The sequence below is a fragment of the Sturnira hondurensis genome, unplaced genomic scaffold (genome assembly GCF_014824575.4).
Source record: "Sturnira hondurensis isolate 20B ecotype Veracruz unplaced genomic scaffold, ASM1482457v3 Scaffold0003681, whole genome shotgun sequence".
Lineage (NCBI taxonomy): Eukaryota > Metazoa > Chordata > Mammalia > Chiroptera > Phyllostomidae > Sturnira > Sturnira hondurensis.
In genome coordinates, this window is record NW_028076312.1 from 3,414,867 (window position 1) to 3,429,436 (window position 14,570).

Genomic DNA, 14,570 nt, shown 5'->3' on the forward strand with positions numbered 1-14,570 from the left:
TATCACACTGATTCTAATTGCTCATATAAAGACTGTGAATGGGATAAACAGATAGTAAACCTTTAATAAAGAAAAATAATTGCTAAATGACTTTCACTCCTTTTCCTTCTCTTATCAATTGCTCCTGCACATAACCGTCTACTGAAATAGGAAGAGTATCCAATTTAAAATTCACTGAGGGCTTCTACTCAATCTTTGTGAACTTGGTGAAAGAGGTAAGTGTTTTAGGAGGACAGCAGTTAAAAAGAGCACACTGAGCCAGAGTCGGGCGCGGAAGTAGATGCCAGCCTCAGAGCCACAAGCTTGTGCCAAGGTTGGGGGGCTAGGAATGACAGAGCCTCAACAACTGCAGGTTTGGGGCCAGAGTCCTAACAAAAGAGAAGAGAAAGAGAGAGAGTGACTCTTTATGACTTTTAAACTGACCTCCAAGGTTCTCTGAGCAACAGAATAAGCCTATAATTTTAGAATGATTATATGTGTAAATGAAAGAAAAATTTTTTTTTTTTTAGGTAATGGAGACTATTAAACATTGGAATTGAATGTTGTGGATATCTTGCTCTGTTGGACTTGGTCATTTTTAAGGGGTTTGGGTATAATGTTATCCTACATTGGACTCAATGTAGGCTAAGGATCAGATTAACATTCTTAAAAGCTGTGATTTGTGTCTTCCTGTATTTTCCCGGATGTTTTATCAATTAGCATTTGATACCTTGGCCCTAGGGCACTCACATTGCCTCTTGAGTGCCTGGGAGGTATTGGCCTTCCAATAAACCTTGCTTTTCGTCATTGTATTGCAAATTTTGGTGGTGACTTTTTGTTTGTTCTGTTTCATTTTTGTTTTTTAAGTGAAAGAAAAGTTTGAAAAATCTCTGAAGAGCCATTATTCAGTTCAAGAGTAGAAATATGAATGTTTATTTCTCAATGCAATCTTTTTCCTTCTCCAGATTTAAAAAAAAATTGTAATTCTTATGAATTATCTGGACTTCTGTTAGTTTTTGTAAAAACAAAAAGAATTAAAAGAGAACAAATGTAGAAGATATTGGGCACATTTGCACTATATATTAAGATAGGTCCGGCTACCCAGAAATTAAATCATCCCGAGTTATCCTTTAGAAATCACACTCCTGTCTCTTTAAAGAACTGGGCGAGAGAAGGGGGCGGGCCCCCGCAGTGACGAGGGTTTTCATTGGTCCGACTGGAAGGAAGTGAGCGGTGACCGCGTCGTTTCTGTTGTCGTCGGAGGCTCTAGGGTGAGAGGACGAGGCGGGGCTGGCCATCTGGACACTCCGTGGGCGGTCGCTTCAAGTCTCGGGAGTGGGAACGGTCCAAAACGGGTCCGCTTCATCGCGGTGGGTTCGGGCCCCTGGCAGCCTTTCCGCGGAGGTGCCACGCCCTAGCGGCCGGGCCGACGTGGGCCTGGCGCCCCCTCGCACCGCGGAGACCCTGCCGTGGCCCGGGGGCTGGCGGGAAAGCGTTGCCAGGGCTGCGGCAGCCGCCCGCTCCGCCGGGCCCGGGTCCCTGCCTCACCCCCGGTTCTCTCTTCCCCCTGTTCTGCAGGCGTGCTTCCGGCGTCATGGCTCAAAGGGCCTTCCCGAATCCTTATGCCGATTATAACAAATCCCTGGCCGAAGGCTACTTTGATCCTGCCGGGAGGGTGAGTTTGGGATACACCTGCCTGCATCCCTTCTTCCGACCCCCAGTTGTTTGGAACGAGCTCAATTTTGCCCGAAAGGGATGAGCACCCCTTTTTAAAAAATACTTAACTCGATGGTAACTGTATAAAATATATTTTAAATATATAAATACATGTTGATATATACAATTTGAGCTTTAGCATGTAGGCTATAAGGAATCATTGTTAATTGGTCATTGAAATAATCTAATTCATTGATACTTTATAAAAATAGGCGGATGCAGTTTACCACGTACTTTTGCATTTTTGATCTTTTGGTTCCTTTTTAAAGAGAGGTGAGCATCCTGACGGTATTTCACATGTGCCCTCTTCATTGTGTCGTGATGTACACAAGTGTAGGCCGGGTGCTGATGAGAGTAAAGCAGTGTGTAATAAAGACACCTTTGAACTGAAAGTGCTGAGAAGTGCGGGACATAGGCCTGGAGTTCTTTGTGCCTCTTCCTCGCCCTGCAGGACATCCCCAGAGCTGAGAAATCTAGTAAATTGTTTGCACCTCACAAACTACTGTACAGAAGAGAAGCTGGTTTGATTTACCAGGGGCCCATCTTTTTCGTGTCTCTCTGGGGGAAGATAATTGTTAGGAGAGAAAAGAGTTCTTTCTATCAGTAGTTAGTTGAGTAATCCTTAGATTCAGTGAGATTGGGTAAGTGACCTCTTTAAGTGCACACACATTGTTTAAAATTTTATGAGGTTATTTTTCTAAACTCCTCTGTCATATGAAAAGCATTTCTCACTTGATGTAATGGCCTTCGATGTTTCATAGCTGTCAAGGTGACTTATTCTGCCTACCTCTGCAGATCCTGAAGCCAAAGTGTTTTGTCTTGTCTTGTTGGAGGAAGACATGCTTTTTCATGATAACTTGGCAAAGAGAACACTTGAGGATCTATCCTAACGACAGAGGCCTTCAGGAAAATGGAGCTCACTGTTTAGGCTATTTATAAATTAAATACATTTTCACAGTTAACTCTATTTCTAAGGGGAAAAAAAGATACTGTTAAATTTAAACTCCAGCCCCCACATAACAGTAATTTATTGCTTAGCACATGCCTTTTGAACATATCCCTGAAAGAAACAAGCATACAAGTCCTAAAATTGTTTAACATTAAACAATGAGACCCTGGAAATCTGTCATTAGTTTATCAACACACACATTTTAATAAGGAATTGGTCTGTTTTCTGTCATCTATTAGAAAATGGAGCATGGTTTTTAAGAGGCTCCTCAAATATCGCTAGAGTTTGAACAATTTTGTGGTCTGCCACAAGCAATCAATATTCCTAGGCAGATCACCTTTATTAAGTGCAGCTACGCACCAAAGAGAAAGTAACTTCCCTTCCTGAGGCTGTCTCATTATTCTTGGTCTCTTAAAGTAAGGCCAAGCAAGATGATAAATTGTCCTTGATCTAGTCACAGAAGATGACATGTTCTCATGTAGATGCACTCTTCTATCTAGTTGAGATGTATAGATCTTTTATGTTAAAGTGTATTTTATCTAAGTGTATTTTCAAGACTTGTTGAAATCAACCTCGTGCAGAAATTGTTAAATAACAGGAGTAAGTCCTTCAAACAATGTGGTTTTTTTCCTCAGAGTGTGAAATAAGGGGTCATAGAGGTGCCTCAGAATAAATAATGCAGGTGTGGTCGATAGTCTCATTTGCCTTATCGGAGATGCCCTTTACAAGTAAAACTTACTGTCTTTTTTTCTTAATCCTCTCCTGAGGGTATGTTTATTGGTTAGAAAAAGAGAGAGAGACATGAGAAACATTGATTGGTTGCCTCCCATACACGCCCCATTCAGGGATCAAACCTGCAACTGTTGGTGTGCAGGACAATGCTGCAACCCACTAAGCCACTTGGCAAAGGCATAAAATTTAATATCTTTTATTGTTATTAATAATTCTATACTATCTTCTTACCTTTTTCAATATTGATAACCTTTTTTAAAAAATGAGATGATGATGATGCTAACAGATACTAGTTATTTTTTACAATCCTTACGTGGTGAAGTAAAATGTACTCAACTAATGTTCCCCAACATTGTTTTGAAATTTTACTGCTGTGTGAAATTTCCCAAGTCTGGAAATCACAGCAGACATCTTCTGATTTGTGGTTAATTTAATCACATGATTTTTATTACAATAAAATATTGGTCCAGTTTATCATTGGTGATCTATTTTAGTTTTTTTTTAAATTTTATGTAAAACATGGATGTTACAACAAAAATACAGTGGATCCTTGAACAGTGCAAGGGATGGGGGGTGCCGACCTCTCCAGTGGTCAAAAATCCGAGCAGGACCATAGTCGGCTCTCCGCACACTCAATTCCCAGGGGCGGAGTTGACCCTTGGACGATGCAGGTCAGAGCTTCGAAGTCAAGTGAAAAACGCACGTAAATGTGGACCTGCACAGTTCCAACCTGTGTTGCTCAAGGGTCAACTCTGTTTCCGGCCTTGAATAGTAGTACTTTTAAGTTTTGTTACTTTGTTATTGTTGCTGTTGTTGTTTAAGAATAAAATACAGTAAGTCCTAACTGTGACTTAAAGCAAAACGACATATAACAAAATCAGTTTTACCACGGGCTGATTGATATAAACACTGGTTAAAGTCGTATGTCATAATTCTGGTCACAGAAACATTAAACTTCTAAGTAAAGACCGAAAACACTTCTAGTGTTAAACTCTGAAATAAATGTCAGCTAGAGACACATTTAAGAAAGATTGATAGAAATAAGTCTGGTCATTCTTCTCCAGCCCACTTAATGGGGGGCAGGGGCAGGGGTGATGGGAGCCTGTCCTGCCAGCTCAGGGGGCTAAGGTGGGGCCCACCCTGGACAGGATGGCCTTCCTTCCCCAGCTGCACTCACACACACACACACATCCACACCTAGCTGGGGACAATTAGATGCCAGTATCGCTCACATGCACGTCTTTGAGGTGTGGGAAGAAACTAGAGTTTCCAGAGAAAACCCACAGACATGGGGAGAACGTGCAAACTCCATGCTGACAGTGGACCTGGCGGGAATTGATTTTTTTTCTTCATCAATTTATAATGAGACAATATTTAACAGTAGTGTTAGTGAGGCATTGCTGTAATTGTCCATTTCTCCCAGGCAGGAAAATGTGGCCTTAAGTGGAAATAAACTCTTTTTGACAGCCCATATATTTTGATGTTTGTTTTCCTCTTCGTATCTGCAGCTGACTCCTGAGTTCTCACAGCGTTTGAACAATAAGATCCGAGAGCTTCTGCAGCAAATGGAGAGAGGCCTGAAGTCCGCAGACCCTCGTGATGGCACCGCTTACACTGGCTGGGCAGGTATGAAGTGCTGACCAGGCGCTGGCATCAGCATTGTAGAAGGGGCCACGCACTGCCTTTCTAGAACAGTCTGACTCAGTACCTTTACATACTTCCTGCATCTGCGTGTGAGTAATTGCTGTGCTCTCAGCCTAGCCTTGGTGTCTCCTGGATTTTTTACGGTACTCTGAATTTAGGGCAGAGTAGGCATATTCACGGAATTTATGACTGACAGAAATTTAGATGGCTGCTGTACTCGGGGGAGAAAAACTGATGTTCAGCATTACATAGTTAATGTGGAGATTAAATTTCAATGGGAAGAGTTCCACAACAGAGGTGAAATAGAGGTAAGGAGAATTTACCCAAAGGAAATGAAACACGTCCAGAAGCGGTTTTTATAAAAATGACCATGTCACAGGGAACCATACAGAATGGGAAGGTACGGATTCCATGAGCTGATCTTTTCACGTGATCATTGCCGGTGGACTTACATTCATTGTTTTGCCCATCATTGAGAGGTTGGAGGAAATTTGGGAAGTAGTAGAACCTAGGCATCAAAAAGGTAAGCCAGAGAAATCAAAGCAGGAAAGTTGAAGAACTGCACTTTGTTTACCAATGTGTGGAAACAGAAAGAAACTTTATATAATCTTGAAGAAAGCACAGGTAGAGACTCAGTGTTTCCCAGTTCCTCTGAAACTAGACCAGTAGGAAAAGGCTTTCAGCTTAGGAATTTGAATTTGATTTGAAGGCAGTGGTGCTTGTCCTAAGAATGCAGTTCCTGAGCTTCACAGCAGGGACTCTGGTTCGGGAGGTCTGGGGAGGGCCCACCGTCATCTCTGCACTGGACTTTGAGAGCAGGAATTCCTAACAGCAGTCTCTCAGCAGGCCTCTTCTGGTAATGGCAAGTGATTCTGTCTGTCCTCATGAGCCCAGGAATGCAGTGGAAATCAGGGAAAGTTACAGTCTCTCAGGGACATTTAGGGTCGGTATTCTATAAAATAAGAGGAATGGATGATCCCATTCTCTTACAGTTTATTTAGCTTTATGCAGATTGTAGCAACTTAACAAATGTTGAGATGAGAATAAAATGAAATTATTTTGCTTCCAAATGAAGGCTATAACAACATTTGTCACTTAATTGGGTATCTGCTGCGTTTCTGGCATGGTAGGAACATGGTAGATGAGTCTCATTAATAAACACTACTGTTTATTTAAAATTATGAAGATTTGAACAAAACGGGACAAGTACAATGCATAGTTATCTTTAGCTTCCCTCTTGATTTTGACTTTTTAATAATGCACAGACTTATAGATTTTTTTCTTAATACATTTGAAATTTCTATTATTTTGTTATTCCTGCCCCCTCCCCCAAAAAAGAAAAGAGAGAGAGACTGAAGCAGACATCTAGGAATAATCTATACCTGATCACAGAAAGAAGGACCTAGACCTCTAACTGACCTGTTTCCTTGAGCTTATGCTATTACATATTCATAAGTTGCCTTGCTTTAGTGAGAAAAGAAGTGGGGGCTGATTCCAAGTTTGAATCAGTAGTTTGACAGTGTCGGGAAAAGCCATCAGTCTGGCCCCTCTATTGCCAGGGCTAGTTGACAAATGAAAAGTTAAATTTCTCTTGGAAATAGAAATTTTCCTCTAAAGTGAAATGAAAGTTTCTTAAATTTCTTGGCAGTATGAGGTTTCTGGCATCATCTGCTTTGAATTGTCAATGTCCTTCAGCTTTTTAAGTCCTTAAGTATCTGAGATGCTCATCTCTGGCTCCTGGAAGGAGCTTACATGGCAAGTGCCTAAGGCCAATTGGCGTACTAAGCAAGTTCAGGATTTCTTCAGTTGCTGGCTGTTTTATGATACAGCACAAAATCTTCTAGATAAATTTGCTAGTGGTTTTTGATACAAGGCTCCCTCTGTCTCCTAACTGAGCACTGTTGAAGAGCCATCGTTCACCAAAAGATGGACCTTCTCTGCCAATGCTCTGGTAAGTAAAGTGCCTTCCTTTGCTGGTGCTCAGACAGTCCAAATGGCACGCAACTCTGAGATGCATAAGAACCTACAGCTGATTTGGCCACAGAAGGTCACAATGTCCATACCTCCCATTATTTTATATCTTACCAAGTATTCATAGCTGCAATTTTAATACCGAAAAGTACGTACACAAATGTCTTCACTCAGTGAAAATACTTGGTGCGCACCAGAGCAGGAATTACGGGATATGAGTAGATTTGTTGCTTTGTGTGTGCCCCATGTTATCTTTCAGAAATTGATACTTTCTATAAAATTTTTATAACACAGGGATTATAGTTCATAACTTTGTTCCACTCTAAATTTAGGGTCACATTTTGATAAATATTAATTTATTTTTGCTCTTGTTGCTGACTTGTCCAAAATTGTTGCTTTGGGAAATTCTAATTCATTGTAGAAGCCTCCAAAACTTTATTTCTTTTTTTAGTGTTGACATTTACGGAGCATTTGTTGTCAGTTTACAATGAAAGTTTTTCAGGTTGTATTATTTATTACATAATGTGTATGAGAAATCTTCATGAAATTACAGTTAATTAAAACTTTTAGATTACCGTCCTGGTATTATCTTAAGTTTCGTTCCCCTGTGCAAACGTATCAGTACTTAATTCTGACTCAGGTAGGATTCAGATTCGAAGTAGAAATAGGTTCCACCACATATACCCGGAAGAGTCAAAATTGCAATGCCTTAAATAAAATGGAAGTCTATTTTTCCCTCATGTAAAAGAAGGCTGGAGACAGGCATTCCAGGGTTAATGATAGCAGGCTCAGATGTCAGCTGAAACCCAGTCTCCTTTCTTCCTGCTCCATAATCCGTCAGCCACTGGCCCTCTCCCTTCTGGGCAAGTATCTGCTCAAGATCCAACCATTCTACAAGCTTTCCAGGCTGCAGGAAGGCAAAAGAAGCAAAGAAGGCATTTCTTTCCTTAAGAAAGACTTTCTGAAAGTGCCTCTCAACATTTTGGTTCTACTTACTTTGCATTGGCTGGAACCCATTCAGTAGCCACGCCTGTTAGCCAGGAAAGATGGGAAATGGCCTCTGTTAGTTGGGGTTCTGTCAGTAAGGGAAAGGTGAGAGTGCATTGTGGGATAAGAACTATCAATCTGCTGTAAATCCTGTATGACAAGAACAATGATGTTTATTTTTATTCCTGTGTTTGCACAGGGATTTGGACAGTGACCCTCAATTTTTTCATCCACAAAAAGATCTCTCCACATTTTTGGGATTTTTATCTATAAAATATTTTGAAATTTGCTAAGCAATGTTTTGCCTGCTTTTTTTAGGGAGACTCAGATTTTGATCCAGAACACCTTTATTCTTTTTTTTTCATTTCAGTGAGTAATAGTCTTTTCATAAAGCCAGCCATAGACAGGAGGAACTGTGGGAATGCCGAAGTGTAAATAGTCTTCTCCAGCCGAGTCTAACAGATCTAGAAAGAGAGTGCAACTGATTCTTAACTTAGCCGTGTGAAATGTCAGTGTTCTCTCAGCTTGATGAAACAGTCACCTGCCTTCCCTTTCCACCTCCTCTCAAACTCTCATGTGCTTGTCATGGGGTTATAAAGTCCTTAATTTGTGGGTGCCGTGTACCAGTCCCTGTAAAGCCCACACTCATGTCTGTTCTGCTTCATGATTCTAAAGAGAGATACAAAACTAGGCTGTCCTACTTTACAACGTTCATTCACGCAATGCCTAGATGTGTCTGAGTTGCCCACTTGATCCTGGAAATGAACTGTTTTCAATGCTACATATGTACTAACTACTGAAATATGGGGCTCCTATCATTTTTCTGTCTTTTCAGGGAAATCTGAGGCTAGTTATGACAGGGTACTTACTAGAATTTCTGCTAGAGCACCTCTATTTTATGAGCTTCAGAAAACACTATGTGTATAATGCTTTATTAGTAAGGGTGATATGTACTGGTTTAAATAGAAATTTAAAAGATGCAAACATTGCTTTAGGAAGTATTTTACATTAACTTCATAAACTATTTTACAACTGAAATATCTTACCTGGATTTCCTTGGGAGCCTTCCAAAAAAAAGCCTTAGATGGGCCCAGGCTGGCCACAGCACACAGTCTCCCCCACAGGTGTGAGCTCAGCAGTGCAGGGCCACTTAGGGGGTGAGGTCTGTGGGTCTCCTGTTAGGGGGAAGGGGAGAAGGGGTGGGAAGAATGGGCACACAACTCAGTGTCCGCCCGAGTCTCTGACAGTCCCTGGGTTCACCTGAATTCCCTTAAGTTCCCCAAGACGGTGCACATCACGGGCCAAGCTGAGTGTAGCCAGCAGATTTTTCTGTAGAGCACGAGCTTAGTCAGACAGGTACTCCGGGAGTGAGAAGGATGAGGTTGGTGCACTCCCCCAGGCTGGTGCTGTGGGGCTAGGAGTGCTAGGCCCGGGGAAGATGGCCTCTCTGGCCAGTGTGGGTTAGAGACTCAGTACAGGGTCTGTGGCAGCTGACCCTTCAGTTCTCTGTAGGCCTCCAGTTTGCTCAGAGTCATCTTTCCTCCACCAGAGCTTCAGGTAAGTGGCTGAAAACTAGATTTTGTGTGCTGGCTCTTTAAGAGGGCACGTGGGGGTCTCCCAGCTGGTTTTCACAGTCAGATGTTATGCAGGCTGCTCTTCCTGGCTCTGGTGCTCTGGGTTGGAGAGCTCAGCTGGGGCTGAGACCCTCACTCCTCAGCAGGGACCTTTGTAGTTGAGATATCCCTCCAGATTCCTAACTGCCACATGTGAGTGCAGAGGCAGCCCTTTCTGTTTCTCCAGCCTTCCTACCAGTCTCTCCGTGGCTTCTTCTGTAAGTCCTTGGTTATGAGACTTCAGTTCAGCTAGTCTTCAGTTGCTTATTCGGGATGATGGATCTGTAATTTAGTTGTAATTCCCATGTGGCACTGGGAGGAGGTGAGTGTAGCTGCCCCCTGCTCTGCAGCCATCTTACATCCCAACATAGGGTTTAATAGGGTTCAGGTTTCATTCCCACTGAGCCTACATATTTACACCTGTGGGCTCACAGAGTGCAGCTTTAGAATCTGTATTCCTGACTTTTACCGTTTTTAATTTACAACAGAGAGGTAAAATGCCTTGACTCTGGGAAAGAGAGGAGGGAAGATTTTTTTTTAAAACTTCAAAACTGTCTCATACTCGCAAATGACACAGTTATTACCTAAATCCCTCTGGTCTGTCTCACGCTTATCCAGGCATGAAGTGGTGTGAATAATCAATTTTTCAAGCAGTAATTCATAGTTAACAAATGATTACTATACATTAATGTACAAAACAAGAATTCAGTACTTTAATAATAAAATACAAAGAGTAAATTTTGGTTCCCAGAGGAATGAGGATCACCAGTATGCAGTTTTGTGATTATTTGACTGTTGAAGAGCAAAAATAAAGATTAAAACACAATTCTTGTTAATAAAATGTTACTAGGATTAACATTTGAATGGCAGGAGCCAGAGGGTGTGTGCACGTATGCCAATAACTAACGTTACTGCCAGGTACTGGTCTAAGCACTTTGCATTAATTGCCGTATTTTTTGGACTATAAGACACAACCCACCCCCGCTGGCCCCCCATTTGGGAGGAATAATGGTTGTTAATGCTGCTGTTGAGTTCTGTTTACATTTATATTGGTGAAATATTATGTTATTTATGTTACTAAATATTTTACCACATTTTTTGCTCCAAAAAATTTCCCCTGTTTTCCTCTAAAACATAGGCATGTCTTATGGTCTGAAAAATATAGGTAGCTAATCTCAGTCTCAGAAGAACTCCATGGCATGGATACTATTCATACCCCCATTTCACAGATGAGAAAAATGAGGCAAGGAGAGGCTGAGTATCTTCACAAAGCTAGTAAGTGACAAAGTTAGGATTCAGCTCAGCCAGCCTGGCTTTAGAGTACCAGCTCTTCACTCGGATGCAGAGAGATAGAATGGGAATGGAAATAGGGGCGAATGTGTGTCTGCGTCCACTTCTACATTAGGGTTTGCACCGTAATGTAGGGAAGAGTGAATAATGTGAGCAGCCACAACACGGTGACAGTACAGAGTGTCTCCAGCATTGTTCCATTGAAAGTGTTCTCTCCCCTAATCCTAAATTAACATATTAGTGTGGTTTCAGGAGAGAGAATTAACTGGGCCAAAACAAAAGCTTTTCCTTATAATCACTTGTGTCCGAAAAGCTTATTGAGGTTCTTCTTGTGTGAAATATCACCCAAGTTCAAAATTAGTCAGTAGCTCTGCAGCTGTTAACAAGTGATATTTGAAATAAACAGCTTCAGTTCTTCACTGAAATCCCGCTTTATAGAACGAGTGCAGTAAGGTGGAGTGCGTCATGATACTGACACACATGCCAGCAATAAGCACTGAGTTGTTTGCTTTTAGCCCTAATCCTTTTCTGCTAGATTTGCACGAGTTCTTTACAGTATGTGCTCCTTGTTCGGGATGCCGGGTGAGCATTCAGGTGCTCTGGGTGGCCCATCAAGAACTGTTCTATAAGTCTGTGCACACAGCAGCAGACAGTGCAGAAAGATAGCAGGCAAGGAGGGACCTGCAGGTCATACCTAATGGCCAGCCAGTGCCTTAGAAAATGGAAAGCATAAAACACTGGTGAGGAATTGTTATTATAAAGGATTAAGTGAGCAGATAAAGTGTCCTTGTGTTAGAAATAAGCATTGAGTAGAAGAGATTGCTTCCCTTGCAGATAACACGGTAGAAAGGTTAAGTACACCCAGGGGATGGCTGATCTGACTAGTGGCTCTAAGAGAGCATGAGGGAAAGTGTTAGTCCTCATTTAATTTCATTTTTCCCCACGCTTAACTATGATGATTCCCAAGGGAAATGATGATTAACTCGCACTTTGAGGGAAAAAAATACACACAGGACTCAAGAGGTTTTAGCTCTAAAAGACATGACCCAATCTTCTATAACCAGCTCGCAACGTTAATGAGGCTAAGATGGGCATGTAGTTCGTCTTTTCAAGTATTAAATAACATTTTAAATGATAGGGTATGCAGCACAATCCCTAGAGTAATATTAACTTGCGCTCTAACTGTAAGTCATTAAAGTGTTTCAGGATGCTGTTCCTCTGATCCGCCAAATACAGAGCCTTTGAGCTACAGCTTTAACATGCATATCTTCGTTTCTGCTGACTCCAGACTTGCATGAAAGGAATCACTCCGGCCAGGTGTCTTTTCTTTGCAATTTGATCTCCTTATTAAGTAACTCTTCATCAGAGCCTGCATTTCAGTGTCTAATGTGAGCCCTGAACAAGTGTCCTTCACCTTCATGAGAAGCACCTATGCCTCCCAGCAGGAGCTGGTAGGGCAAGCAGAAGGAAGCCAGGGTGTGGATCTACACCAGGTTCATCAGAGCCCTTCACAGTGACCACTAGATAGATAAATGCACCAAGAGTGTCACCTGCATTCTTCTGCCTGGGCTTTATATGGTGTTGATGTGTGATAGGTAACCTTAAATTGCTAAGACACAGGGCTGAAACAACTATAAGGTTTAGATGCCTCCAGTGTGGTTGGGTGAGGCACAGAGAGCAGGATGAGTGGTTATGGATAGATTAGAATTAAATAGATTAGAATTGGATAGATCTCAATTACGTAGATGATGTAATTGAGAAATGAACTCAGAAGTTAGATAAGGGCATATTATTTAGATTTGGATATTAAGTGGGCTTCCTCCTTATCCCCTGATTTGAACTTACTTCCCCAGACTCAAACAGAGCACCTGGACAGCCTAAAGTGTGAATTACCACTTAAATAGGAGAGAGGAGAAGGCAGAGATCCTGAGGACAGAGAAGACTTCAGAAAGTTCAAGAGTGAGGCCAGATAGCACACTTTTCCAACTTCCCCATCAAAGAAGCCAGTGAGAGAGGAGAAAGGCAGAAAATGGGAAGAGGGAGAGTATGGTCCCTTTATTTTCTGTCCCTTTAGATCAGGCATCAGAGATGAGACAAAGTGACCCATTTGACACATTTGAGACTCCTCTTGGGCATTTGGGGTTGGGTATCTGTTGAGTAGTTACCATGCACTGAGGACTGTTTTAATGATTAGCATGATTCACAGTAACTGTGGAGTAGCTACTGTTTCCATTTTACAGATGAAGATGCTTGGGCACAGAAAAGTTTAGAAAATGGGTTGAGATCACACAGCTGACCGAGAGCCAGGCTTCAGGCCCAGACAGTGACTCCTGAGCTGGTGCTCTTAACGGCTGCTGTGCTGAGGGACTTACCACTGCCATGGTAGTCGGGTGAAGGACTGGGGCTGTTTCCTAATTTGACAAGTATGAGGCAGTGCTGCGGGGCACAGAGGGAAGGAGGAGGAGAGCATGCTGTCTTCGTCGTCCTTTTTTTCTCTCTCTCCTCCTGTTGGACAGTCAACTCGGGGAAAAACGCTCAGGAGAAAAGAAGACACATCTTCAGAGTTCCCATTTGCCCTCTTCCACTCCTTTGTTTGGAGCAATATTATTAAGGCTGTGGAGTCCCAACTAGATTGCTCCCAGATTACCTTTTTCTAAAGTACTGGAATATTTGGAAAGTCAGCAGCTCACGGTGCCCAGCTTCAGTAAGGCAGCTGGGCAGATGTACTAGTCAGTGCAGTGTGTACGTGCAGGCTCTGTGGAGAGCGCGGAGCACAGGGACCGCAGTGACTGGGCATGAGAGGCCTGCCCGAAACTCTGATTCTGCTGAAGAAATGGAAGTGCACATGCTCAGTCACAAAATTGAGACCGTTATAAATTAACACATTAGAAAGTGTTACCTGATGCAGAAATACATGATTATATTAGATGGGGTTAATCAGAGGAATCTTCACTTATGTTTTCATAAATCTGAAAAGAAAAGCATAGAAATTAAGGGACATATAAAATTTTAGCTAGTCAAGAGTGTATTTGAAACTTAGAACAACCCATCACCCCTCCTTTAGGGTGCTCATGTCTATATATCACTCAAACTATTGTGACCCAGTCTTGGGTGTTAGCTGGGCACCTCTTGTGACTCCGTGTACCACATAATCTGAACATGAACTTTCCTACCAGGGTCCATGAAGAGAGTCCTTAAAAGTCCCTGGCCTGTAAGGACACACAGAGTTCAGCTACTAGGGCAAAGATTTGTACATCATTGTACACTGATCGTAAATAACAGAATAATGTTAAGGAATACTCTGAAATGCAGAGTATGGAGAAGTGCTTTGAGAGGTTCATACATCTGTGGTTATCATCTCCATGTACATTTGAGACACAGCAGGTCTTGATTGGTCAAGATGAATAGGACTAATGATTCCTCAGAAATTCAGAGGCTTAGTATTAATTACTTCTCAACAGCTGGCTATATTTATAGTACTACTGGGGTAAGTAGCTGAGTAAGGAAATTGCAAATTTAGAAGTGTCCCCAAGCAGTTCACCCTCCCTTTCTGGAGTAGTAGCTACAGGAGGAAACAGAATAGAAAAATCTGTGTCCATACAGAAAGCCAGAATGGATTTCTGTCACAGCAAAATTTTATTTGGTCTTCACAGTATATATACATTTTTTTCTATCAAGTAGTTGTCAAC

The 14,570-nt window shown here is 41.9% G+C and overlaps 1 protein-coding gene across 3 annotated transcripts in view; it reads left to right on the forward strand.

Moving 5' to 3' along the window:
* Positions 1-1,195: 1,195 nt before the first annotated feature.
* The window catches only part of LANCL1 (LanC like glutathione S-transferase 1), a 36,542-nt gene continuing 23,167 nt past the window's right edge, over positions 1,196-14,570 (forward strand). Inside the window, exons 1-3 of one of the 3 annotated variants that reach the window (XM_037042026.1) lie at positions 1,196-1,250; positions 1,558-1,654; positions 4,885-5,002. In XM_037042026.1, coding sequence (XP_036897921.1) covers positions 1,574-1,654; positions 4,885-5,002 — 199 coding nt within the window. In that variant the 5' untranslated portion in view covers positions 1,196-1,250; positions 1,558-1,573. The other 2 variants (XM_037042025.1, XM_037042027.1) reach the window with 2 other exon arrangements.